The 25,471-nt window shown below is 46.3% G+C and overlaps 1 protein-coding gene across 1 annotated transcript in view; it reads right to left on the reverse strand.

The window, feature by feature from the left end:
* SEC24A (SEC24 homolog A, COPII component) overlaps positions 1–25,471 on the reverse strand; it is a 619,052-nt gene that overhangs the window by 361,030 nt on the left and 232,551 nt on the right. The window contains exon 8 of the mRNA XM_078653273.1: positions 5,387–5,513. Within this exon, the coding sequence (XP_078509399.1) occupies positions 5,387–5,513 (127 nt within the window). The remainder of the gene's footprint in view (positions 1–5,386; positions 5,514–25,471) is intronic.

The following is a 25,471-nucleotide window of genomic DNA, read 5'->3' on the forward strand; positions in this document are numbered from 1 at the left end:
TCTTTCGAAGGATGTGGAGGCAGAAAGAAGGTGGGCAAAGTGATGGTCTGCCCAATGTGGAAGGGCGTGACAACCTTTGGCAGGAAAGTAGGACAGGTCCTTAAAACCAACTTGTCCGGATGAACAGAGAGGAAAGGAGGTTTAGAAGAAAGAGCCTGGAGCACACTCACTCTCCTGGCAGAGGTGATGGCTACCATGAAAGCCGTATTGAGAGCGAGAAGACGTAATGGACAGTTATGAAGGGGCTCAAAGGGAGCGCACATCAGAAAGGTCAAGACAAGATTTAAGTCCCAATGAGGCATTATGAAAGGCACGGGAGGAAACTTGTGTGTAATGCCTTTGAGGAAGCGATTAACTACCAGGGACTTAAAAAGAAAAGGCTGGTTTGGAAGCTGTAGAATGGCGGAGATGGCCGAAAGATAACATTTGATAGTGCCCAGAGCAGAGCCCAGCTGGGCCAAAGAGAGAAGGAACAAAAGAACCTCGGAAAGAGGGGCAGAAAGGTGATCCACAGCCTTTGCTGTGCACCATGCCACACATTTGTTCCACCTGTAGGCGTATACCGTTTTAGTGGAGGGATGCCTGGCGGCCAGAATGACACCACAAACTTCGGGAGGAAGATCGAAAGCAGTCAACTGTCGCTGCTCAATCTCCATGCATGGAGGTGGAGGCTGGACAGATTCGGGTGGAGGAACGTTCCCTGCTGCTGCGACAGAAGATCCTCCCGAAGAGGGGATCGATCGGCATGCTGAGTAGCTCGGGATACCAGTATCTTCGTGCCCAATCCAGAGCCACAAGGATGACTTAGGGCCCGGTCGCGCCGCATCTTCTTCAGCACTCTGGGCAGAAGTGGTATAGGCGGAAAGGCGCACAACAGACCGCAGCTCCACTCGCAAAGAAAAGCGTCGCAGAGGGAGTGCCGCCTTGGAAATTCCAATGCGCAGAACTGATGACATTGTGCGTTCTCTTCGGTGGCGAATAGATCTAACCAAGGCTCTCCCCACTGCAGAAAGAGACCTTGCGCCACGTCCGAGTTCAGACGCCATTCATGATCCATCATGCACGTGTGGCTGAGTTCGCTCACCCTGGCGTTCAGAGAACCTGCCAGGTGTTGAATCACCAAGGTGATACCCTGATGTTCCAGCCATGTCCAGGGGCTCAGAGCCTCCTGACATGGGGTCCACGACCCCACCCCGTTTGTTGCAATACACATGGTGGTGGTGTTGTCTGTGAACACCTGCACTACACTTCCCCGGACAGAGGGAAGGAATACTTTCAGTGCAAGTGGGATCGCCTGAAGCTCCAAAAGGTTGATATGGAGCCGGGACTGCGCCGTAGACCAGAGGCCTCTGATCTCTGCCTCTCCCAAGAAGCCGCCCCATCCCAGGAGGGACGCATCCGTCACCACTGTGTGCTCCGGTTGGGGAAGGGAGAGGGATCTGCCATTGACCCAATCGCGATTCGTGAGCCACCACTGCAACTGTTGTGCAGTCAGTGCCCTCCGAGATCTGGACATGATCGGACAGGTTGCCCTGATGCCGTGCCCACTGGAAATTCAGGTCCCAAAGCAGAGCCCGCATATGCCATCTGGCATGTTGCACTAGCAGGATGCAGGAGGCCATCAGGCTTAGGAGCCGGAAGGTCATCCTGACTGAAACCTGAGATAGAGGCTGAAAGATCGGAATCATAGCCTGAATATCCCAGACTCGCTGCTCGGGAGGATAAACCCGAAACCGCGTCGAATCCATAACCACTCCAATAAAGGGGAGTTTCTGAGAGGGACTCAGGTGCGACTTCGGCATGTTGATGGAGAATCCCAGCAAATGCAGGAGGTCGGCTGTAGTCTGGAGGTGGGTGACGACTGCCTGGGGCGAGCCTGCCTTCAACAACCAGTCGTCGAGATAGGGGAAGACTGAAACCCCTGATCTGCGCAGTAGAGCTGCGACCACCGCCATCACTTTCGTGAACACCTGGGGGCACTGGTAAGGCAGAAGGGGAGCACGGCAAACAGAAAATGTTCCTGGCCTACCATAAACCGCAGGTAACGCCGGAGCCCGACAGGGATATGAAAATATGTGTCCTGCAAGTCCAATGCTACCATCCAGTCTCCAGGGTCGAGGGCAGCCAAGACCTGAGCCATGGATAACATCTTGAACTTCTCCTTCCGGAGGAAGCGATTGACGTTCCTGAGGTCCAAGAAGGGATGCAGGCCCCCTTCTTCTTGGGGACCAGAAAGTAGTGGGAATAACAACCACTTCCTACTTCTGGCCCGGAACGTGCTCAATGGCCCCCTTGGCCAAGAGGGCCGTGACTTCCTGTTGGAGAAGCGCAAAGTGATCCCCCAACATGCAATGGAACTGAGGTGGCATGGCTGGGGGGCAGACTCGAAGGGTAGCCCCTTCGGACGATTTGCAGCACCACCTGTCCGAAGTGACAGAATGCCAGGGGAGGAGGTGATGTTGAATCCTGTTGCACACCGACGTGGGGTGCACCCTAAAGCTTGAACTAGGAGGCTTTGCGGCAGATGCTGCAGGAGCGGAGGTGGACTGACCCGCACACTCGACCCCTGTGCCGCCAAAGTGGCCACCACGTCTGCGGCCGCGCTGAGGTTGGTTCTGCGCAGGCTTCTGGTGGAACGAGCGCCCTTTCCGTGGCCACGAAAGGCAGACGTAGCCGGGCGCATGGTGGTCAGACCAAAGGACTTGCCGTAGCCAGAGAGTCCTTAAAATGCTCCAGCGCACTGTCTGCCTTATCACTAAACAGGCCAGTACCATCAACGGGCATGTCCATGAGGGAACTCTGAACGTAGCCAGGCATAGCGACGTAGGGCCACTGTCGTAGAGATCGCCCTACCAAAAGAGCCTGCGGTGTCCAGCCCATACCGGATGGCGAACTTTGCGGCGTCTTTCCCCTCCTACAGTCTGAATCTTCTCCGGACACTGGGGTAGCATCTGCGCCACCATGTCCCACACAGTGTGAGAGTAGCGGCCCAAGTGGCATGAAGTGTTCACTTACCGCAGCCCCAAGCTGGCAGAGGAAAACAATTTCTTGCCAAACTGCTCCAGCTTCTTTGATTCCGTATCCGGCGGGGCGGTAGTGAATGCAGTTTGGGAAGTGCAGGCCTGGGTGACCAGGCTCTCCGGAGTTGGATAGTTCATTAAAAAGGCAGGGTCACCCGGGGCCGGGCGATGACGCCTGGCCACGTTGTTTTCCACTGGAACCACTGTGGCTGGTCTAGACCAGGTGCCCATCAAAACATCCGCCTAATTGAACGGAGGTAGAGGCTCCATAGAGCTTGCCGCCGGCTGAAGAACTTCAGTGTGGAGGTTGATTTTGAGAGTGACAGTAGGCAGATCAAGGTCAAGGTCAAGAGCCTCAGCTGCTCTACGGAGCACCATGTGGCGCCCTCCTCCATGACAGCAGGAGGAGACAGAAAACCAGGCTCAGAGGAGAGGTCAAGGCCACCTGCATCCTCTGACTCCTCCGCCCATTCCTGTTCAGACTTGCACTGCCGTTCAAGAGGGTCCTCAGATCCTTCCCATTGGTCCCCTTCCTCCACCGCCCGAGGCACAGGCTGCTGCGGTGGGGGAGGGACAGGGGAATACAAATGGCCCATCAGCGCCGGGAACGGCGCCGATCCGGCTCCATGTCCCAATTAGGGTCCGAACCCGGAGCAAAATTGTCCGGACACCTGGGCAAGGTTGGAGGGTGGACAAACGGGACCCATTGCGGTGCCGGGAACGGAGCCGCGGGAGGCACCGGGGCAAGCGCCGGAGCTGTCGGCGGAGGACCTTGCGGCTCCGGGGCCACCTGCGGCACCAGTGGCGGAGCCAGCATTACGCAAGGGCCCTGACCTGGGACCGCGGGGCCCAAAGGTGCGCCGGCGGGAGCCAGAGGCCTGAATAGGCAGTCCATGGCAGCAAGAAATTCTTGCACCTGGGCCGGAGTCGCCGACGGACCAGGATAAGGTGGGAAGGTCGCGGGACTCTCAGGCTCCAACAGAGCAGCGGACGAAGTACACCTAGCCCCCCCCCCGTCCGCGTCTGGAGACCGGCGGGGGGGACATCGGAGAACCTAAGCACTTCTTTGACTTCTTATGACGTCTCTTACCCGATTCAGAGTGTGAAGACTTTGACCACGAGGAGCGATGGTGATGGCTCAGCGGTTGGTCCCTTGAGCGACCCCTGGACCTCAAATGGCACCGAGACGACTGCTGGGCCTCCAGCGGCTTTCGGGACTGGCCCTGCAAAGTCTTCGGAGCCATGGCCGTGGAGTGGTGTGGCTCACTGGTTAGAGGCGGCAGACCCGGAAGCAGAAGTCGGTCCGGGACCAGGGTTCGATTCCCGACGTGGCTGGGTCGTGGACCAGGGTCAGCGGACTCGATAATTCTCGCCACGGTGCCTACTCTAACCAGGGGTCCCACTCGGCAACTCTGGGCATTAGCTTGCCTAATCTCCACAACGGCCCCATCAACGCCGGGGATGCCTGGCTCCACCTTGAGGATTCCCAGTAGGGACCATCCCACAGGGAAAGCCAGGACGGGTTCCCCAGCGGTATACAGCGCCAGGACGCTGGCTGGCAACAGTGCGCTTTACAAGTATACACATTACATTACATGGCCAAACAGTCGGAACATGACCGGGACTCATGGTCGCGCTCCAGACAGTAGAGACAGACGCCATGGGAGTCGGCCACCGACATCGTACGGCGGCAGGTCCCGCAAGATTTAAACCTAGGCATCCCTACATGGCACCAGGAGTCAAAGACACAAAAAGAAGTAGAGACAAAAGCCTCAAAAAAGTTAGTCAATAAGTGACTAGGGTACGTGCTCTAACCGGATCTGCGCTTGCTGACACGGAAAAAGAAAGAACTGACGTCAGCGCACATGAGTGGCGCCTAAGTAGTCTCCATGACATAATCTCGGCGTCTCCGACGCCAGCGGCGAATTGCGACGCCACCTACCGACGCGTAGGGGTACTGCTGACGAAAAACTTTCGGGATCCAGTCTGACGCCTGGGGATATTCTAGGGTAAGGAATCTATCACTAACATGTCTATTTCCGATAAGCAGGCTTCACTGAAGGAAGATTGAGTCAACAGTCAAAATCGGCACTTGTCTGAGGATTATCACATTCAAACAATGTAGCAACAGTAGCAGATTTAGGCAACACCGGCATCAAAAGCACCTGAATTAGTGTGCTTTACTTACCATCACATGAATCTTCATAAGAATATCATGTCTCAATTCTGTGCAGATCTGGTAAGTTATGTATAAAATTCCAACCTCACCTATGTAATCAAGACTTATCTAGATCTAAATATGTGACATTGCTATCAGCAAATTGTAGAGCAAAACACTGGAGCACAATTTGGAGAAGCACACCTACCATCATTGACTCTGTAGCACAAGTTGCACTTCCATCTCCTTTGATCTAGGAAATTGACAAAAGGGTTGATGTATGTCCTACAAGAGCGGCATCTCACGATGGTGCTGGAGGTGACAACAGGTAATTGCTAGAAAAGAGGAGTTAGATGTATGAAATGTCTCAGGTGCTGAACACTGCTTAAAAAGAAAAACTAAGATAAGATAGATGTTTAGAATACAGAACAACATGTAGTCTCTGAAATGGTTAGGAGAGTCACCACTTCACAACACATACTGACTTTGGATGCTTGTTTGTGATGCTCTCTCAAAGAAGCAAAGCTACTTTAGCAGCATGCTGTAACAGCAGACATTACTTTCAGTTCAGAACAAACTCACAGAAAAAATGGCAGCAATTTGGTTGTGTTTAGATATGGTGGAAGGACATGGGGGTGCTACTTGAATACAATTTGGGCTAAACCCCCACCTTTTTTTTTTAAAAAAAAACAGGCAATTGTGCTTTTGTTTACCTTGACCGCTTTGAGTGCTCAAATATTTTGCAAGTCATTTCTTTATATATTTGCTATTTTAGGTTTATGTGTAAAAGTGGGGAAATACTGTGTTAAGGATTTTCCAAATCTTTTTTACCAGACTGGTCGTAAAAATATGGGAATGCCGATAAGTACACTTACTTGGAGGAGCTTACAGTCAGCCATTTTCATTGTTTGGTCTGTTATTGTGTCATTCACATTTTAATTCCATTTAACATAGCATACAGGATGGGGCAGTGGGTCAGGCCATTTCAACCACTGGCTAACTTCACTGTATGTCTAGCCCATTTTCAGTTTGAATTCAATCGTTCCTCGTTTGTGTGAAACAATAGGATTGTAATTTAAAACACACTATAAAGAGTGCAGATCAATCCCACCTTAAACACATCTGCAAAACAAGCTGCATTTTCTACAGACCATTTTGCTGACAAAAAGGCTTGTCCCCGTCTACACCAACTATGTTGTTACAGCTAGTTTGTCTTCATTCTCCCACAAGGATGTTATTATGGACCTCATCACCAAAAGACCTGTCCATGACCCACACAGCCCTAGATATCCTCCACGCTAATGGTAGGGTATGATAAAAAACGTAAATAACAGAGTGGATACTGAGCAGTTGTGTCAAGTGTTCCTTACAATCCAAAACAGACCAGCCATCTACCCACTGGAAATCAGATTATCCAAAGCCCCTGTAAACGGTGTATGCACTGAGCTACTCTGCTGGGAGGTGAAACACAATATTTGTATAATTGTATCTAACTCCTAAATCACCAGATCTAGAGCTATCTAGAATTAGCAAGGGGTGTTTAATACCAGCAGTCTTAGAAAAAAAAAAACTTTTGAGTCTGGGATTCCCTGACAGACCCTCCTGCGATGGAATTTTAAAACGATAGAGAATTAATCAAATACAATAGCAAAAAGGATTTAGGATTGCATATACGTGATCCGTAGGTTCTGGTTGCAACATGTATGTCTTTAAGGATATTCTTCACACATTTGGATTACTCCACAGCACATGGGAATTTGTTACTTGAATCACACTTGTTTTGCCACACTGGCAGAGTACTTAATCACAAGATGGCCACATTAAATGTGATGTCATTCCTGATCCATGACGGACTATTTGCTAACTCAACATTGATCTCCATTACTGAAGACAAGTCATCGATTATGGGTCTGCCCTGATCTACTTCTTTCATTTGTACTGCCAAATTTATAGAGGTCTGGTCCCATTTGATAGAGGTATGGTCCCACATCTGTTAGAAAAATATGCACAAATGAAAAAGATTCCTTTGTATGCACCTTATGCAGATATTTTATTTAGTGTGTAGTTGAAGGTAGGGGCAAAGGTGCATTGGGAAATCCTGATACCCTATGAGACGTAATTATTGGACTTCATGTTGAATTGTGCACAAGAATTCAGTGCCCCAATTGGTTATATCGGGGTGAATTTTAGTTTTGCTCTTTTATTATTTTCTGCATATTCACTAAGGTCATTAAGTCAAATCACAAGCTTTCCATAAAGGCTACGGCAAGAACAGATGGGTTTATTATGCTGATAAAACTATACCTTATATGTACAACATAATGGATGAAAACTCTTGAGTCACGTCATTTATAAATAGAGAAACTCTTTCTTAGTCAAGGCCTGAATATTATGCCCAGTCTCCCCATTTTCTTTGGTTCCCTGTTGGGGGAACCCTTGGATGCATAGATAGGCATTTTCATTACCCTTGAGAAATCCATGATCAGCACTTTATTTAACAATTCTGCAAACAGGAAAACTGGTTAGGGGTTGCTTCCTTTTTCAAGTACCACTGTGTAGTTCTACAGACACAGCCTTTGTCTGGGGAGAAGCTCCTCACTTCAGTGTCGTTCCCAGCCTTGAGCACCCACAACAGAGGCACAAAGAGGTGTGAACTATTTGCTTCTGGCCATGTCCAGGCACAAGATGGTGATCAGGAAAGAGACATAATGGTGGTTTTACCTAAAAGACTCTCCTCACCCTGAACAACAGACTGCAGCCCCAGTCACCCCACCATCTACCAAGCGGCAGTGCTACAGGAAGGACCTATTCAAATTTATATAGTAGTCTTGTCTTCTTTGTCCTAACTTCACTGTTCAGGTCTCCTCCCTCCTACATCTCCTGTGATACACTTCACTAAATACACTCCTGTGATACACTTCCACAGCTTGGGAAAACATCACCCCACAGAAACAGGCTTGGAACTTCCAAAGGCCTTCGCTTATACATACAATGCACATACTACAATAACCACATACAAAAACATGGACAACACACATTTGGGTGGGATTAGGTGACAAAACAGGGTATAAATCTGACTGTGCATTGGGCAGATGCTCTCAGCCACTGCCAAATAATTTGTTTGGTAACATTTAATTACAGAGTACTGAGGAAAGATCGTCAAATGAGACCTTTCCTTTTTTTCTGCGCCAACTACCTTTGTGCAGCATACAGACCTTGTACCAAGGTTGGGATGCTACAAATTATGCTTAAAAGTGCTACCCTAGCCTACAAGTGTGGAAGGGTATGCTCAGATGTGAGTCCCTTGCTCATTGCACCATCAGGATTCAAGCAAGCCGGGCCGAAGACGGCTGTAATGCCAGAAACCGGTCCCCGGAAGCTTGTTTCCTTCCCAGTGTAAGAATTGGCTTTTGTAGTTTGGTTTGCCCTGTTCCCATCATGCACTGGGACAGGAACAGACTAATTTGCATACAGCCAGGTTCTGAAACTGGGATGGTGCAATGAGCTAAAAAACGGTGTTGGATCTAGCCCTGATCTCTTGACTGGGTGAGAGTATTCTGCTTAATTCAGAGACTCTGTCCCTCACCACCCCTTGTTGTAAATAATTTTGTCCACCCTAAGCGTGGAAGGGTATACTCGGACATGAGTCCCTTGCTCATTGCACCATCAGGATTCAAGCAAGCCGGGCCGAAGACGGCTGTAATGCCAGAAACCGGTCCCCGGAAGCTTGTTTCCTTCCCAGTGTAAGAATTGGCTTTTGTAGTTTGGTTTGCCCTGTTCCCATCATGCACTGGGACAGGAACAGACTAATTTGCATACAGCCAGGTTCTGAAACTGGGATGGTGCAATGAGCTAAAAAACGGTGTTGGATCTAGCCCTGATCTCTTGACTGGGTGAGAGTATTCTGCTTAATTCAGAGACTCTGTCCCTCACCACCCCTTGTTGTAAATAAAAGTGCTACCCTAGGCATACAACAGTCTAGGGCTCTTAATGTTTAAATATGTGACCTCTCTGAATAACATGTTTAAGCTGTATGCCCCGGATATCGAGCACTATGTATAACGATGTTTCTTGATATTCAATTCCTGTTTGAGTTTTTCAGTACTATAACAAGAATGGCACATTAGGAATACACGCATCAGTCACCATGCAGGGCGAGAAAATAAACAAAGTAAAATGCTAACCCATAATCCAGCTGCAAACCCGATCCCCAATAAAACAAAATTACTAACTACTAACTTAAACAGTGTAAAAGAACATAACCAACCAGGGAGGAAAAAGGAGACACGCACCTGCAACGAGGAGTAAGGAAGGGCAGGTACACCCCAACTGGAGGAAATAAAGTAAGATGGCTTTCTGTCTCCATCGCCTACCTTTAACGAAAGCCAACAACAAAAGGGGTCGAAGCCTGGGGATCATATAGAGGAAGGGGCCTGGGAAAGGAACACAGGGGTCTGCATGAAACAGGACTGGACACACTGTAGACACCTTAAATGTATAGGTGTGTTTGGCTATTAAATCTTTAAGAAAAGAGCCCCAAAGCTCTTCAAATATCTGCAAATTGTCATTTATCTTATAAATAAGGTGCTCAAAGCATGGCATATCGTACATGTTGTACAACAAGGTCTGGAAAGTGGGTATTAGAGTTGATTTCCAAAGCTGTAGAACTGAACCAGCCCTAGGGCGGTGGAGAACCATCTATTAACTTATTGGGTGACTGAAGGGATGTCAGAAGTATTATGCAGGAGCACTAAGCCGGGCCATCAAAGGCCTGTATACCCTGAGGCTCTTTCTCATATGGTTCCAGACCTGCAACCAGAAGGTCTTCAGTTAGTCACATTCCCATAAAACATGGACTACATCACAGTCCAGTAAGCCACATCTCCACCAACGTAAATCCACACTAAGGTGGGCATTGTGTAAACTTGCTGGAGACTAGGGCCAGCAGTGAAGGATCTTATAAAAACTATACCTAAAACGCACCTCCTGTAATCCTTTATTATAATCTGCCATTAGATTATCCTACTCATCATCCAGGAATTGTGTGTTAAGATGAGTTCCCCATCAAACACGCAGAGCTACGGACGTGGGAACAGAAAAACAGGGGTCCAACAATGTGGTATACAATCCCAAAATAGCCCCCCCCCCCCCCCACCCCAAAAGTTTATCCAGGTGGGATATCTTGAGTAATGGGAACACTAGGTAGTCAGTAAGTGCCCTCCGCAGGACATGCGATAGGGGGATGGGACAACTGATTGTATCTCAATTGTGAGGAGGGTGGAATCGCAAATTCCTGTCTCAAGTCGGGGAACGACTTGATAAAGCCATTAGAGAGAAGGTCATTAATGTGATACATTTCATAAGTAATCCAGATGGACCAGGGAATTTCCTGACCACTGACTGCAATGGCTGCATTACGCCACAACAGGGCTTTAGGGTGAATATGGATCACGAATTGCACCAGTGTGAATAATTGGATTAACGAGGGGAGTTATTGAAGGTCTCGAAGTGTAATAAACAAACAACCAGATCTTGAAGATTACAATATGATATTCCAACTCCACCCATAATGGTTTGGCCCTTGAAGGAGGCAACCAGTACAGAGCATGAGCAAGCTGCTGCACCGGCCAATAACCCTTCAAATGCCAAAGACGTAAACCACCCTTCTCTGATGCAAATCTTGGTCTTTCGGAACCCCAAATGAATCAGATGAAAAGCTGGATGCTCTGCAAGCGGGGCACTGATATAACCAGGTGCAACATTCCACAGATGTAATTATATTTGGGGAGGCCATTCATCTTGACACCCTGGACCCTACCCCAAAGGGATAGGTTCAGGGCTGACCGCTTTTCAAAGTTTTACTTCATACAACCCACGATGGGTTGCATATTCTTTTGGACCATGTCTTCCAGGCCCGGTTAATATACACCCCAAGGCATTTCAAAGGGGACTGAAGCCATTGGAATGGCAGGTTACAGAGAGCCTCTCTTGGTGGTGGGCAACAAGGACAGGACCTCACATTTCGACAACTTCATCTTCTAGTCCAAAAACTGGGACAAAGAATCCAGTTGAGAAATCAAAGCAGCAGTTGAGGCCGAGGGGTTTGGTAGTGTCAAGAGAAAGTCATCCGTAAAAAACCTTAACCTCACCCGTTGTTGTGAGAATACCCTAAATGCTGTCAGATCGAATTGCAATTGCTAGAGGCTCCAGAGCCAACAGAAACAACAATGGGGACAGGGATAATCCGGTCTAGCTTGGTGGATGTCAAAATACATGTCGGAGAAACCTCCACAAGTGGCAGATGCATTGGGTTCACAGTACATGCCCTTGGTTAATGTGATAAAGTTGTGACCTTAGTCCATCCTCTCCGCGATCCGAAAGAGGTAATAATCAACACAATCGAAAGCCTTTTTGGCATCCTAAGAGAGAGGGATGTCCTCTTCCAGCTAGTCGCTCAGATGCCATATAAATATGCGAGAGAGTGCTTAAGTGATTGGTCGGGGAACGTCTGGGAAAAAAGCCTACCTAATAGGGAAGAATATGAGTTGTGATAACTTTATTCAAGAACAACGCCAAAACCTTACCCAAAATACTAACGTCCACATTTATCTAAGAAATCTGGAGATAGCTAGAACATTCCAGGGGGTCTTTCCCCGGTTTCGAGAGCACCGAGATTTTAGCCCTGAGGAACCTAGCGCTTTCTTTCCAGATCGCAGCTGGGCAATTTGCGACCATGTCTGCATGATCCGTCCTTGCGTTTAAGTTCAGCTTTAGAGGTGGAGGCATCACCTTGGGTTTCATCCTTTCGAGGCGGGGACAAGGAGGTTGAGGAAGCCACAAAGAGAGAGGCCTCCATGCTAGTCTCCTCTAAGGCATCCAATAAGGACTCTAGATCTTCTTGTTTATGGTATTTGTAGTAAAGTAGGATCGGCTTCTTAAGGTTAACCCCACTTTTTGCTGATGCATTACTGTTTTTGGCCTAGTCTGACTGGGATCCGGCTATCCAGGACCCCACTCATTCTGCTTTCTCTCTTAAATTGCATGTATGTACTTTAGGTACACTCCAGATTGGATACCGGGGTACCCTTATCAGTCCCTAGTATATGGTAAACCATGTACCGAGGTAATAGGTACCCCAGAGGCCTCCCATGGGCTGAAACATGTATTATGCCATCCATGAGAGGCCATTCAAATTGACACAACAGGCCTGTTACAGCAGACTGTGTAAGCTGGTGCTTGCACGACTTACTTAAGATATAGGTTCACTATATCTATCTAAATCACTACACTTAAAAACCTATCAGTCATCCCTATGGCAGGCCTTATCAATCCTGAAGGCAGGGTGCTGGGTTTTGCGTGAGAGGGTGCCCCTGCATGAGCAGAGCCGCTCTGCAGCCTTCGGAGACCATTCTCCAGGGTGGTTTGTGATGCATCCAGACATATATGTTTAAGTGCATTATAACCTCGCGGTAAATGCCAACTTTAAAACAGCTACTTAGAAACATGTTGTGTTTGGTGTCAAACACCTTGCAATCATACCTCCACACCAGTAACTGGTGTGGGAGGTATGATTCCACCATTCTAGAACCACTACTGTGGGTCACCGGTCTACCCGGTACCAGCTTTCACGACCTGGGCAGCACAAAATGGATGCCGACAGCCACAGACATGATTTTGCTCTCCTGCTGCTGAGCCAAGCTCGAGCAGAGAAAGGCATGACAATAGGCATCCTGTCACGGGGAGGTGTGACCACCTCCCAGATAGGGTTTAGTGTATTGGGGCTGGGAGGGTGCACTCAGAGTGCCAGAAAGATTGCACTGGGGGCACATTTGGTGTCCTTGTGCATAGTCCAGCTCAAACCAGTTCTAGGCGCCATTGGCTCCTGCTCTTGTGTGAAACTTGACAAAGGACATGGGTGTAGCCACCCCTCTGTCCTGCCCCTCCCCTAGGAGGGTCCACAGAATCCGTCCAACCCCTTCCATGGGTATAAAGTGGGTTACCGGACTACAGGAATTAGGTGGATCTGCCCTCTCAGCGATTCTGAGACCAGTATCCCTCGTGGGGACAGTGCAGCCTGAACCCCTGTGCACCGCATACATTTGCAATTGCATATGCTTGTTGACGATTCCCGAGTTTGGGCATTGGACTCTGTGTAGCCCTGACCCCGAGCAGTATTTGCACCGAAGATATCCGGCCTCACTCACAGAGTGTCCTGTGGGCTGGTACTTTGCAAACTAGCTTGAGGCCTCGCGATCCCTGGCCCGTTGGCCTGTGGGTCCTGGCGAGGGTCACCTTGCTTATTCTTGGGCTTACCTGGTTGCTCCAGGCATGCCCTGACTCTCCATTGCTTGGAGAGTCCTCTGGACCTTGCTGGTCCACACCGTAACTGGTTTACTCTGACCGCGTGGGTTGCATTTGCCAAGGCTTGTTGGTGCTTCAGCGAGACATCGACCCCTCAGCACTCAACATCCTTCGTGGGACAGCTCACCTCTGGATCCTGGTCATCTCCTGGTCCCCAGGGCTGCAGAGTCAAGTAGCCCTTCTTCACACCTGAAGCACCTGACATTGGTGGGCATTCCACTACCGAGCCCCTGGTCACCTGAATTGACCCCGACTCTGTCCCCTCTGCATTCAGGTTCAGTTCCAGTGTTTGGTCAAAAGTGAGATTCAGAAGTTCGGGGATCAAAGTACCCCAAAAAAAAGGCACATCATCCTTCTCAATGAGCTTTGGTAGATCTAGAATCCGGATATTGTTGCTGCAGCTGTGGTCTTCTAAGTTTACTACTTTCTGCTGGAGATACTAGATATATTTACCCCAATCTAGAATAGCAACTAGGTGTGATTCCACATCCATCTGTCGCCCCCTGACAGGAGTCAGTCTGTCCTGAAAGGAGCTGATGTCAGTTCACAAGGATTGTACCTTGGAATTTGTTGCGGAAACCGTGGGGGACATCTTTGCATTAGAATCTTTAATCTCAGCCAGCTCATTTAGGAGAGTGGTTTGAGCTGACTACGGAAAAAAATAGGAGCACAGCAGAAATCAGTGGATGGCGCCTTTACCAGGACTGCATTAGCCATGGCTTCTGAAAATGTGAGCGGACACGTACGTGTTGATTTCGACTTGAAAGGAGGCACATAGCAGATCAGGTGAGGCCCAGAGTTTGAGATAGCACAATAAACCAGGGGAACTTCGAAGTGAAGGCTGAACCTTAGTACTCAGAGCCCTATAGACACAGAGGCACCTCAGAAAGGATACGAAGCTGGCCACACTATGCTCAGAAGAGAAGAATCTGCCACATAATAGAAAGAAGGTCTCCGCAAGCAAGGGTGGTACCTGGAGACAGCCCAGTCCAATGTGACTTCCCTTCAGGGCAATATGTTAAGCTTGTATATCCTGGAGAGAAGCACAACACCCCTGGAACCCCCTTACACCTCAGCTAAATCATAAAAAGGTAATCAAGATGGCTGCCGCAAGGAGGGTCTGTAACACCTATCCCCATACAGTACGAATGGATCGCAGTCAGGGCCTATAAGACACGAGTCTTGATGGGATTTTCTTATTCAACTGAATTGGCCAATTCCACCATTATTATGTAGAGATTAAACGTGCATATGACCTGATATCGCCTTAACACTGTTTGTGGCATGTAGTGCTGTAGATTCACATGCTTTGCATACTATTGCCATCTAGTGTTGGATCCGGATGTGTGCAAGTTGGTTTTCTTCAAAGAAGTCTTTTGAGTCACGAGATCGAGTGACTACTCCCCTTGGTGATAAAGCGCATGGGCACAGACTCTGTTAAATTGTCTTCCCGCAGGAGGGGGAGAATGTAACGCAAGTGTAGTAAAGAGATGTCTATGCGTAGCAATGAAGGTAAAGAAAACTGCAACAGCCACAGGTGTCCGGGGAAGAGAGCGGGCGCATCTACAGAACTAAATTCCACAAACAGATGTGTTGTATCCAAAGAGCAGGAAATACGCTCAGAAGCACAGTCTAGGTCTTAAACTAAGAAATGTAATGCAGGTTGTTTAAAGGTATAACAAGACCATGAAGAACAGGCAGGAGCAACTTGAGACACTGCTGTCCAGTAAGTAATCCAGAACAGAATGTCCCAATGGACCACAGTAGAAACCAGGGAAACAATGAGAACGCTCATGTGATTAAAAGGAATACAAGCCAATACACAAGCACACATAAAAGATATATGACACTATTAAAGGGATAAAACATCTCCCTTTTTTATACAACAAAAATAGAATAAACTATGAAAATATAAACTAAGTAAACTAAAATAAATAATCCTTGAACTTAACAGGCAAAACAGTTTTCCTTCTTGAAGAATTTGTCAATGTACTAGAAAAGGAAGAGTTAGCACAAGTATCCTTGTGAGGTGGCATTTCATCATCTGATCTTTCCTCGGATGTCTCACTTTGATATATAACATTTTCTTCCAATACATTTGTCTGAGACCCACTTCCAAAAAATATATTGTTGGCATTCAACTACGCAGCGTTAGCATCAAACTCCCAAGTAGGACGGTCACCAACATCATGAGTAATTTTCTTTCTCTCAATCAATACTTTCTGAAAGGTTAACCTCGATAGTAAGTAACCCTTACTATTTGAAACATTTGACTGCCCTTTACTCGCTTTTCTGTTTTCTGACCCGAACCCAGGTTCCAATAGCAAATTCTTTCGTTTTTTTCTGCAAGTGGCTTATCAGGCTTATCATGTACAGTTCTGTACCTGCATTCAAAATACTCAAACACAATCATCCACATTGCTATGATTTTGCAAACCTTCATCCACAGAATGCAGATTTAAGAGCTTACCAAAACATGGTTCGAGATCAGTTCTTGCATCTTTCATTGCAATGAAAAGAATGGTGAAAAATAAGGGATCAAATGAGGAGAATTAAGAACGTCATACTTTTCCCCCAAAGATGCCTACACACATCAATTTTTGATGCCAATGCAGTTTGTATTCCTTCAGCAGCGTGAAAATACAGCAATGTCTTCTCCATGCTTTATGCCATGCTTTGCTCAAAAACACTACAATTTTCTCCAAAATGAAATGTGTGCCATTACCAGGCACACGTGCCTGTGGTATTCCTTGAGTGTAAACAACCCTATCTAGAAATTCAATAACTGCATCAGTATTGGGCATAGACACACTCATATGATACCCATTTAGAATAGCAATCCGTGAGCACAATTGAAACTCTCATAACCTGTTGCAACATCCATATGGTCCTGAAAAATGTATAGCTAATTTAACCCATGGTTGGGCGAGTGAAGGATTGACTCCCGTCTTTTGTTTAACTTTCCAATGCTTATCAGATAAAAGACATCCAGGACAGTTATTAACATGTTGCTCAACACAACCATTCACGACTGGCCACCAATAATATTTATGAAGCAATTTATTCGTACAGACATGCCTGAATGACCATTATGTGCTGTATTTACCAGCTTTTCAATCAATTCAATAAGTGGCATGAAAAGTCTTCATCTTGTTACCAAACCACTGTCAATAGACAATTCAGCAGAAACTAGTTGAAAAGGTAAAAAAAACATTTTTGCATTTTTTTTTACCGAGTGCCACCCCTTCGTTGTGTCATTTTTAACTTGGCTGAGAATATAATCACCTTCTTACGCTTGCATCCATTCTTTTTCAGTGATGCATCCAACAGAATGTGTGCACTGACACTTCTATCACCGAAACAGCACACACTTCATCCTGATGTATCTTGCAATCCAAACTATCTTTAAGTGGTATCTGAGATCAGAAATCAGCTCTGAACTTGGTTCCTCCGTATGTATTGGATTACAGAAATTATATTCTTGAAATTTGGACAAAAGTCTCACAAGTTTAGATGAAGCCAATCCTGTCCCATTGCCATTAAATTAGATATATTAAAGGTTTGTGATCCGTTAGCAGTTCAAAACAGTTCCCCCAGAGGTATGTTTTTAACTTTTCTGCATCCCATGCACAAGCTAGTGCCGCTCTTTTGATTGTGCTATAGTGGGATTCTGCTGTATTGTGCGTGAGATAAAAGCTGTTGTGTGTGGTTTACCATTGTGGGATTGGGTCAACACCGCACCAAGACTAATAGAACTGGCATCCACTGTTACTGCACATTTATCAGTGCCAGAAAAAGGTTGTAAGGTAGGAGGAGTTCAAATCACATCCTTTATCCATTGAAATGACCTGTCTTGGTCCTTTGATCAAATACATTTCTCCTTCTTACATGTTAATCATAAAAGTTCAACACACATGGCGTAAATCTGCATAATATTCACTGAGACCTAGGAAAGACCTCAGAGAACCTTTATCAGTGGGAGGCAAAGCATTAATAATGGCATTGATATGATTTTTTGTGGTTTAATGCCATCCTTAGTGATTGTGTGGCCTAAATATTCAATATTTTTCAGCAAAAAAGATCATTTATCCTTAAAAAAAACCTGTCATTTCTCAAACACTCAATATCCTGAGAAAATGTTCCAAAGTATTGTGTACAACAGTATCCTTCCCATAAATCAAAATATCGCCCTGAAACACTTGCACCCCTTTGATGCCTTCAAACAACAACTCCATTCCAAGTAACATACTAGTCCAAAAGGCAACCTAAAAAATGTAAAAGTGCTGAAAGGGTTTACAAACGTGGTCAGATCTTGTGACCGTTCGGATAACAACACTTGATAGTACGATTTGAGATCAATCAGGGAAAAATGGGTTGAACCACCATTCCACTTTGAGGTTGAATTCGGATTGGTCTCGGTTTAGCGTCTAATTTCTCCTTTACCATATAGGTTTGACCAGTGTTTCTACAGTTGTTTTTGGTGTCTACTTAGAAGGTTTTGGTTCAGCAGCGTGTTTGCGTTTTGGCACTGAGGTTCAAGGAGGTGCCGAAGCGGTAGATGTTGAGGGTTGGCTCGTTACCGATGGGGGAGTAGGTGCTGGGGTTGTCTATGCCGAAGGCTTCTGCTGGTGCTTCGGAGCCGAGCTAGAGAGCGGGGTTTTCCATACCAGTCATTCAGTACCGACCATGGCCATTACCAGTGGTGGTCTAAGACCTCTTGTTGTAGAGGTGTTGGGTGTCTTAAGGTGTTTATCCCGGGGATTAGGGACAGGGGTACATTACTCACTGCTTCAATCTCCGGTATGTTCTCCGTCACTTCGAAATCTTGTTCAGATTCTGAGCTGTCTTTGATGGATAATGGCTCTTCCTCAGCTACGGAAGCCTATGGGTGGTGAACTTCACTGATGTGTTCATGGCTGAAGAGATCGCAAGTGTTTTCAATGCTCTTCTGCTGCACCTAGAGTCGGCGTGCCCGACTGTCTCTGAGGGTCTCTTTCGGGAGGATAGCGCGACAGGCTTCACAATCCAACTTCCTGTGTTCTGGTGACAAACACAGGTTACAGACTTGATGGGAGTCGGTCCAAGGGAATTATGGGTGACAGCGGGGGCAGAAACTAAAAGAAGTCCGTTCCAATACCAGCAGGGGCATTTGTCGAGTGAGATTAAGTTCAAATGCTCCGAAGTCAGTCACTTTCCATTATAAATAACAGGCCTGCCCCTGGTGGATGAATGAGGAGTTACAACAACTAGGCTGTCGATCCACCCCTGTGCTAGGCGGTAACGCCTCTTGCCTTGTGACAGCCTCCAACGGACCCTATACATCTACAGGTATTCACTGCCGATGTCCTTCCTCTGATCCTGGAAGGCACCGCTCCTCTCCCAGGCCCAAAAATGAGGTGAATGGTGTCTGACAGCTCCATAGGTCACCACAGTGTCGCAGGCACTGCCACCTCCTCACAAAAGTAGAAACAGCAAACAATCCTGCTTTATTTCTAGCAGAGATTCCTCCCTCTCCTCTTGGGCACCAATCCTCTTATTTTGTAGCCAACTGGACCTTACGCAACCGTCAGAGCAGGCAGGCAGCTCCGGCTTCCATGGGACACTAGAGGCAAGTCGCCATCTTCGTAGGCGCCGAACTTCGAACCATAATTATGTTTCCTTCTGCAGCTTACATCCTCCGATTGCTTGCTATTGCAGAAAGACTAACTTCACCATACTACATAATTCCTACATGAACAATTTACCTTGATTTTCTTACGTTTGATTCCTCTACTTTTTTCCATCAGAGTGACCATCTTCTTACCTTCCACCCTCAGCATGCCTTCTATTCCTGAGTAAAGCCACCTCTCAGTTTAATGCCCGCCTTAATTCTTCTTACAGGAATTCTGAAATTGGCTGATACTTCATTTCATAGATCACCTCTCCTCTTCAAAAGCCTGTCCCTGTAAACCAACATTACATAATCTCCACCAGCCTACCTATCTCACCATCCATTCAGCTGAAACACAATAGCCCCCACTAATGATCACAACTAACTCATATTAATATATCACAAAGTAACTGGAGTAAATGCTTGCAATTTTTCTAATGCGCACATGACTAATCGCAATAATCAACAATAAACACTAGATTAATCTCGAACCTTGGGTCCCAGAGTAGCGCACCACTCGCCATAAAGCGCTTCAACACCTCATCAGGGGCAGTAAGCACTATATAAACACAATTAAAAATTTTGGCATTTGAAAGAATATATTAACATTATTAACTTCAGTGCTCAATTTGAGCTGGTGTTTGCAGGTGGGCCCATCAGCGCTTATTTTATAAATGCCTTGAAATGCTTTTGAATTTACTGTTCCACATCAGAAATTTACTGAAAACAAGAGAGGGAGAAAACCACAAAGTGCAAAGACAGCGGAAGAGAAAGACAGAAAATAGCCACAAAGGGAAAAAGCAGAAACTTGCAAGTGTCCAGTAAACAGGGTCTGGTGGTAGATTGAGGGAGCGTCTAGACTACACAGCCTTGGTATCCAGCCCACCTATATTTGATAGCACCGCCCGCAAAATTATGAGCCGAGCTCGGGGCACAGACACTCATTCTTTTACAAATTATATACACTTTCAATTTTAAATCTTGTACCTTTTGCCATTTAATCCACACAAAGTTTATCAACCCAAACCCATATTGCAGTTAGCCAAGGTGCGCAAGACATACGTGAATTTTCACAATCATCATTACTATTTCAGCCTGGGCTGTGGTTGCTCACCTTATTTAGTTGTTATTTATCTGTTTTGTTACGATTCAAAATTGCATTTAAGGAACATGATATGCGTTTTTGATGTTAGAGTGCTTGGTGTGAATTATTTCTGCAGATGCGATTGTTGAAGATTCAGGTCAGACATTTCAGACAAAGCTTACATAACGTTACATGTTCCTCATTACATGGTATGCCTTCTCTTCATGTTATTATCCATTGGTTGCATATGCTATTCTCCTTGTACAACATACTTTCAATATGTGCAGTAAGTGATGTATAGTGTTCTATAATGGGGAAAATGATTGCAACCAGATAGTTAAAGACTGTAACATGTATAGGCAGCCTGGAGGAACTGATGTAGGAAAATGCTACTTACCAGTATGCATCTGTTCTTGGCATGTAGGGCTGCTGACATATATTCATATATTATGCAAAAATGCCACCCCACCTTACTTTTGAACTCTTAAGTAAGGTGGGGTGGCATTTTTGCATAATATATAGACATTCATATCTTAGCATAGATCGCCGCCTAGTGTTGGGTCCGGATGATTGCACCTTGTTGTCTTGGAAGAGTCTTGGAAGAGTCTTCGAAGTATCACCAGTTAGGTGACTCCTCCCTTGGACTACACTGCGTATGGGTATCCACTCCATCCTTAGATTGTTTTTCGCCATTGTGGCAAAGATGGAGTATAGTAAAGTAAAAGATGGCCATGCAAAGAAAATCCTGCAGCTGCGACAGGCCCCGGGGAGGAGGGTGGGCGATATGAATGTCAGCAGCCCTACATGCCAAGAACAGATGCATACTGGTAAGTAGCATTTTCCGTTCGAGGCATGTGGGCTGCTGAATTCATATCTTAGCATAGACTGTATAGCAGTATCTCCTCTAGCGGTGGACGCCTGCCCCAGCTGCAGCAGTTTGAAAAAGAGTTTTGAGGACAGCTTGGCCTACAGCAGCTTGCTGCTTTGATTGCACATCTAAACAATAGTGTTTAGTGAAAGTGTGTATGGTAGACCATGTAGCTGCTCTACAGATGTCTTCTAATGGAATGTTTCCTAGGAAAGCCATGGATGCCCCCATTTTGCGCGTAGAGTGTGCTCTTGGGGGAACTGTTAGAGTGCGTTTAGCTTTGTGGTAGCATATTTGAATGCATTTAACTATCCATCTGGCTATTCCTGATTTTGAGATGGGGTTACCCTTATGTTGTGGTGAAAAAGCGACAAACAGTTGCTTTGTTTTCCTGAATGGTTTAGTTCTGTCAACATAATATAATAGAGCTCTTCTTACATCTAGTGTGTGTAAGGCTCTCTCAGCTACTGACTACGGGTTTTGGAAGAAAAACAGGCAATTCTATGGACTGATTGATATGGAAAGTGGATATGACCTTTGGCATGAACTTCGGGTTAGTACGTAGTACTACTTTATTTGCATGTATTTGCATGAAAGGGATTATCCTTTTAAGCCCTTCCATGAAAGCTTTGATTGGTGGAACTCTGAACAGAGACAAGTGTTGTCTGTTTTGGAGGTATGCTGCTATAGCTGCAAGATGTAGTCTTATAGAAGAGTATGCTAAATTGCATCTTTGTAGATGCAACAGGTAACAAATAATGTTTTGTATGGAAGCGTCTAATGGATTGATTTGGTTATTATTGCAATAAATTACAAATCTTTTCCATTTGGCTGCATAGCATGCTCTAGTTGTTGGTCGTCTTGCCTCTTTGATAATGTTCATACAATCAGGAGGCAAGTTGAGATATCCAAATTCTAAGACTTCAGGAGCCGGATCGCTAAGTTCAGTTGATTGGGATCTGGGTGCCTGATTTCTCCATGGTTCTGAGTTAGAAGATATGGCGACAGACGCAGTCTTTGATGTGGAACCACGGAGAGTTTAAGAATGTTGTGTACCATGGGTGCCTCGCCCATGTTGGAGCAACCAGGATCATTGTCAGTGACTACTGACGTAGTTTGCGTGCCACTAGCAGAATCAGTGGGGCTGGTGGAAAAGCGTACGCAAATCTGCCTGACCAGTTCATCCATAACACATTGCCCTGTGACAACGGATTTGTTAACCTGGCGGCAAAGTACAGGCATTTTGAGTTTTCGTTTGTGGCAAACAGATCTATCTCTGGATGCCCCCATTCTTGAAAGAATGGTTGGAGAGCTTGAGGGTGAATCTCCCATTCGTGTATCGGTTGGCTGCGTCTGCTTAACAGATCCGCTATTTGATTGTCTTTCCCTGGCAGGTGTTCTGCTAGGAGAAAAATTTTCTTTGGAATTGCCCACCTCCATATGCTCTGCACTAGGTGAGAAAGCTGTAGAGAGTGAGTCCCTCCCTGTTTCTGGATATAATACATGGCTGTCATGTTGTCCGTCCGGATCAACACAGCTTTGTTGTAAACGTATTTTTGGAATGCTTTCAGTGCCAGAAATACTGCTAGCAACTCTAAGTGGTTGATATGCAGTGTCTTTTGTTTGACTGTCCAGAGTCCTTGGAATGTGTATTGATGTAGGTGGGCTCCCCAACCTGTCAGTGATGCGTCCGCTGTTAATACTATTTGTGGAACTGGCTATTGGAACAGTCGCCCCCTTGGAAAGATTTTTTGGGTTCCACCACTGCAGAGAGTTCTAAGTGCGACTGTCTACCAACACTAGGTCTTTTAGTTGTCCTTGAGCTTGGTTCCACTGCCGTGCTAGGCATTCTTGCAGTGGACGCATTTGAAGTCTGGCATGAGGGACAATGAATATGCAGGAGGCCATCATGCCTATGAGTTGCATGAACACTCGAGCTGGTAAGGAGTGTTGTGGTTGAAACTTTTGAATTAGAGTCTGCATGTTGGCTATCCTGACTGGATTTGGATATGTCTTTGCTACTGATGTATCTATTGTAGCTCCCAGATAATGTTGTATGTGGGAGGGTTGTAGATGAGATTTTGGGTAATTTATGGAAAAACCCAGACTGTGCAGCAGCTAGAGTGTTTGAGACGTATGGCTTGCACATTGGGCGTACGATTTGGCTTTTATGAGCCAATCATCGAGGTATGGAAACACGTGGATGTGTTGCCTCCTGAGGTGTGCTGCCACTACAGCTAGACATTTTGTGAACACTCTTGAGGCTGTAGTTACTCCAAAAGGGAGAACTTTGAACCGATAGTGTTGACCTTCTATTGTGAACCTGAGATATTTCCTGTGAGCTGGATTTATAGGTATGTGGAAGTACACATGTTTGAGGTCTAATGTGGCAAGGAAGACGCCGTGCTGAAGTAACGGGAGTACCTGTTGTAGAGTTATCATATGGAAGTGCTCTGACAGTATGTATTGGTTCAGAGGTCTGAGGTCTAGTATGGGTCTGAGCGACCCGTCCTTTTCGGGAATTAGGAAGTATAGAGAGTATACTCCTGTTCCTTGGTGTTGAAAAGGGACTGGCTCTATGTTTCCCTTTTGTAGCATGGATTGGACCTCTTGTTGTAACAGTGTTATGTGTTCTTTGGACATAGGACGGTGTTTGGGTGGTATGTTGGGTGAAGTAGAAGTGAGTTCCAGGCAATAACCATACTGGATAATTTGTCTCACCCACCTGTCTGTGGTAATTGCGTTCCAGACAGGTAGGACTTGGTTGATTCTGCCTCCGACTGGTGTTAGATGGTCTGGAAGGAGTGTGATAAAGTCACTGTTTGGTGACAGTGAAGGCTCGGGTGTTATTGCCTCCACGTCCTCTGCCTTTGTTATTGTTGCCCCTATAACCTCCTCTATTGGAGCCTTTGTTAAAAGTGCTCTGGGTATTAGATTTGAAGGTAGAGGACCTTTGTGATGTGTTGCCCCTTCTTGCGCCTCTATATGAGGAGCGACGAAAAGAACCTCGATGTTGTTGGAACTGAAGTGCCCCCATTGACTTGGCAGTTTCAGTGTCATTTTATCTAAAATGGTGTCTACTGTGGGGCAAAACAGGAAATCTTGGTGTACTGGTTGGTTGAGGATGGTGGATTGCACCTCATTCTTAAAACCAGATACGCGAAGCAACGCGTGTCTGCGCAGTAGAACGCTGGTATTGTTAGACCTGGCCGATGTATCGGCTGCGTCTAGCACACATTTGACGGAGGCATTGGTTATGAACTTGCCTTCCTGAATGAGGTCGTTAGCCTGTGCCTTAAAAGGTTCTGGTAGGTGTTGCATTAGACTTTCGAGCTGGTCGTAGTGTGCTCTGTCGTATCTTGCTAGTAGAGCTTGTGTATTCACAATTCTCCATGAATTTGCGGCCTGTGAAGCTACTCTTTTCCCTGAGGCTACTAGTATTTTAGATTCTTTATCAGGAGGGGGAGCATCTCCTGCTGTCTGTGAGTCGGCCCTTTTACGAGCATTTGCAACTACTAATGAATCTAAAAGCAACTGTTGTTTTATATAAGTAGGGTCTGCTGGGGCTGCCTTATATTTTTTCTCAATTCATGGATTGAGCACCCGCGCCCTAGCAGGATCTTTAAATATGTCTGGCGCGTGCTTTAGGACCCCTTTAAGCATAGGAAGGGTTTCGAAAAAATTTTCTGAAGTGGGGAAAGTGTCAAATAAAAAGTCCTCCTCTAAGGGTCAGTGTGCATGTCAACATTGTGATATTTTGCTGCCCTGTCTATAAGTTGATTAAACATGATAGTGTCGTCTGTAGGCGACAGTTTTGTAGGGTATGGGGAAGTGTCTGGGATCTGGGATGGGTTGCATTTCGTCAGGATCATTTTGGTCATCCCATGTATCATCTTGTGGATTAGGATCCCCTGGTTCATCATAAGTGTACTGAGGATCTTCCCTCATGTCTTCTCCCTCATTGTAATCAGAATGTGTGGGAGAGTAAGGTACAAAAGGCATATCAGGAAGAAAAGGAGCAGGAGTAAAAGGTCTTGAGGAAACAGGAGAAGGAGTGTCTTGTGGTAAAGGCCTCTTCTTTCGGTGGTAAACTACCACGTGTCCTGTTTTAGAGTCTATATATCATTTTGGTTGCTCTTCAGTCACCGGATCTGGATGGAAGAGTTCTTCCTCGACAGTCTGTGGCTTTGGCGTCGAAGGCTTTGGTTTATTGACTTGTTTTGGAGTCTTTGGCTCGAGGGCCTTTGGTGGTGGAGCTCCTTTGGGCTAGACTGCAGATTTCGTCTCGGTAACCTTTTTCGGTTCAACGCCTTTTTTCTTTTCAGCGTCC

Source organism: Lissotriton helveticus, chromosome 7 (genome assembly GCF_964261635.1).
Source record: "Lissotriton helveticus chromosome 7, aLisHel1.1, whole genome shotgun sequence".
In the NCBI taxonomy this organism is placed as follows: Eukaryota; Metazoa; Chordata; class Amphibia; order Caudata; family Salamandridae; genus Lissotriton; species Lissotriton helveticus.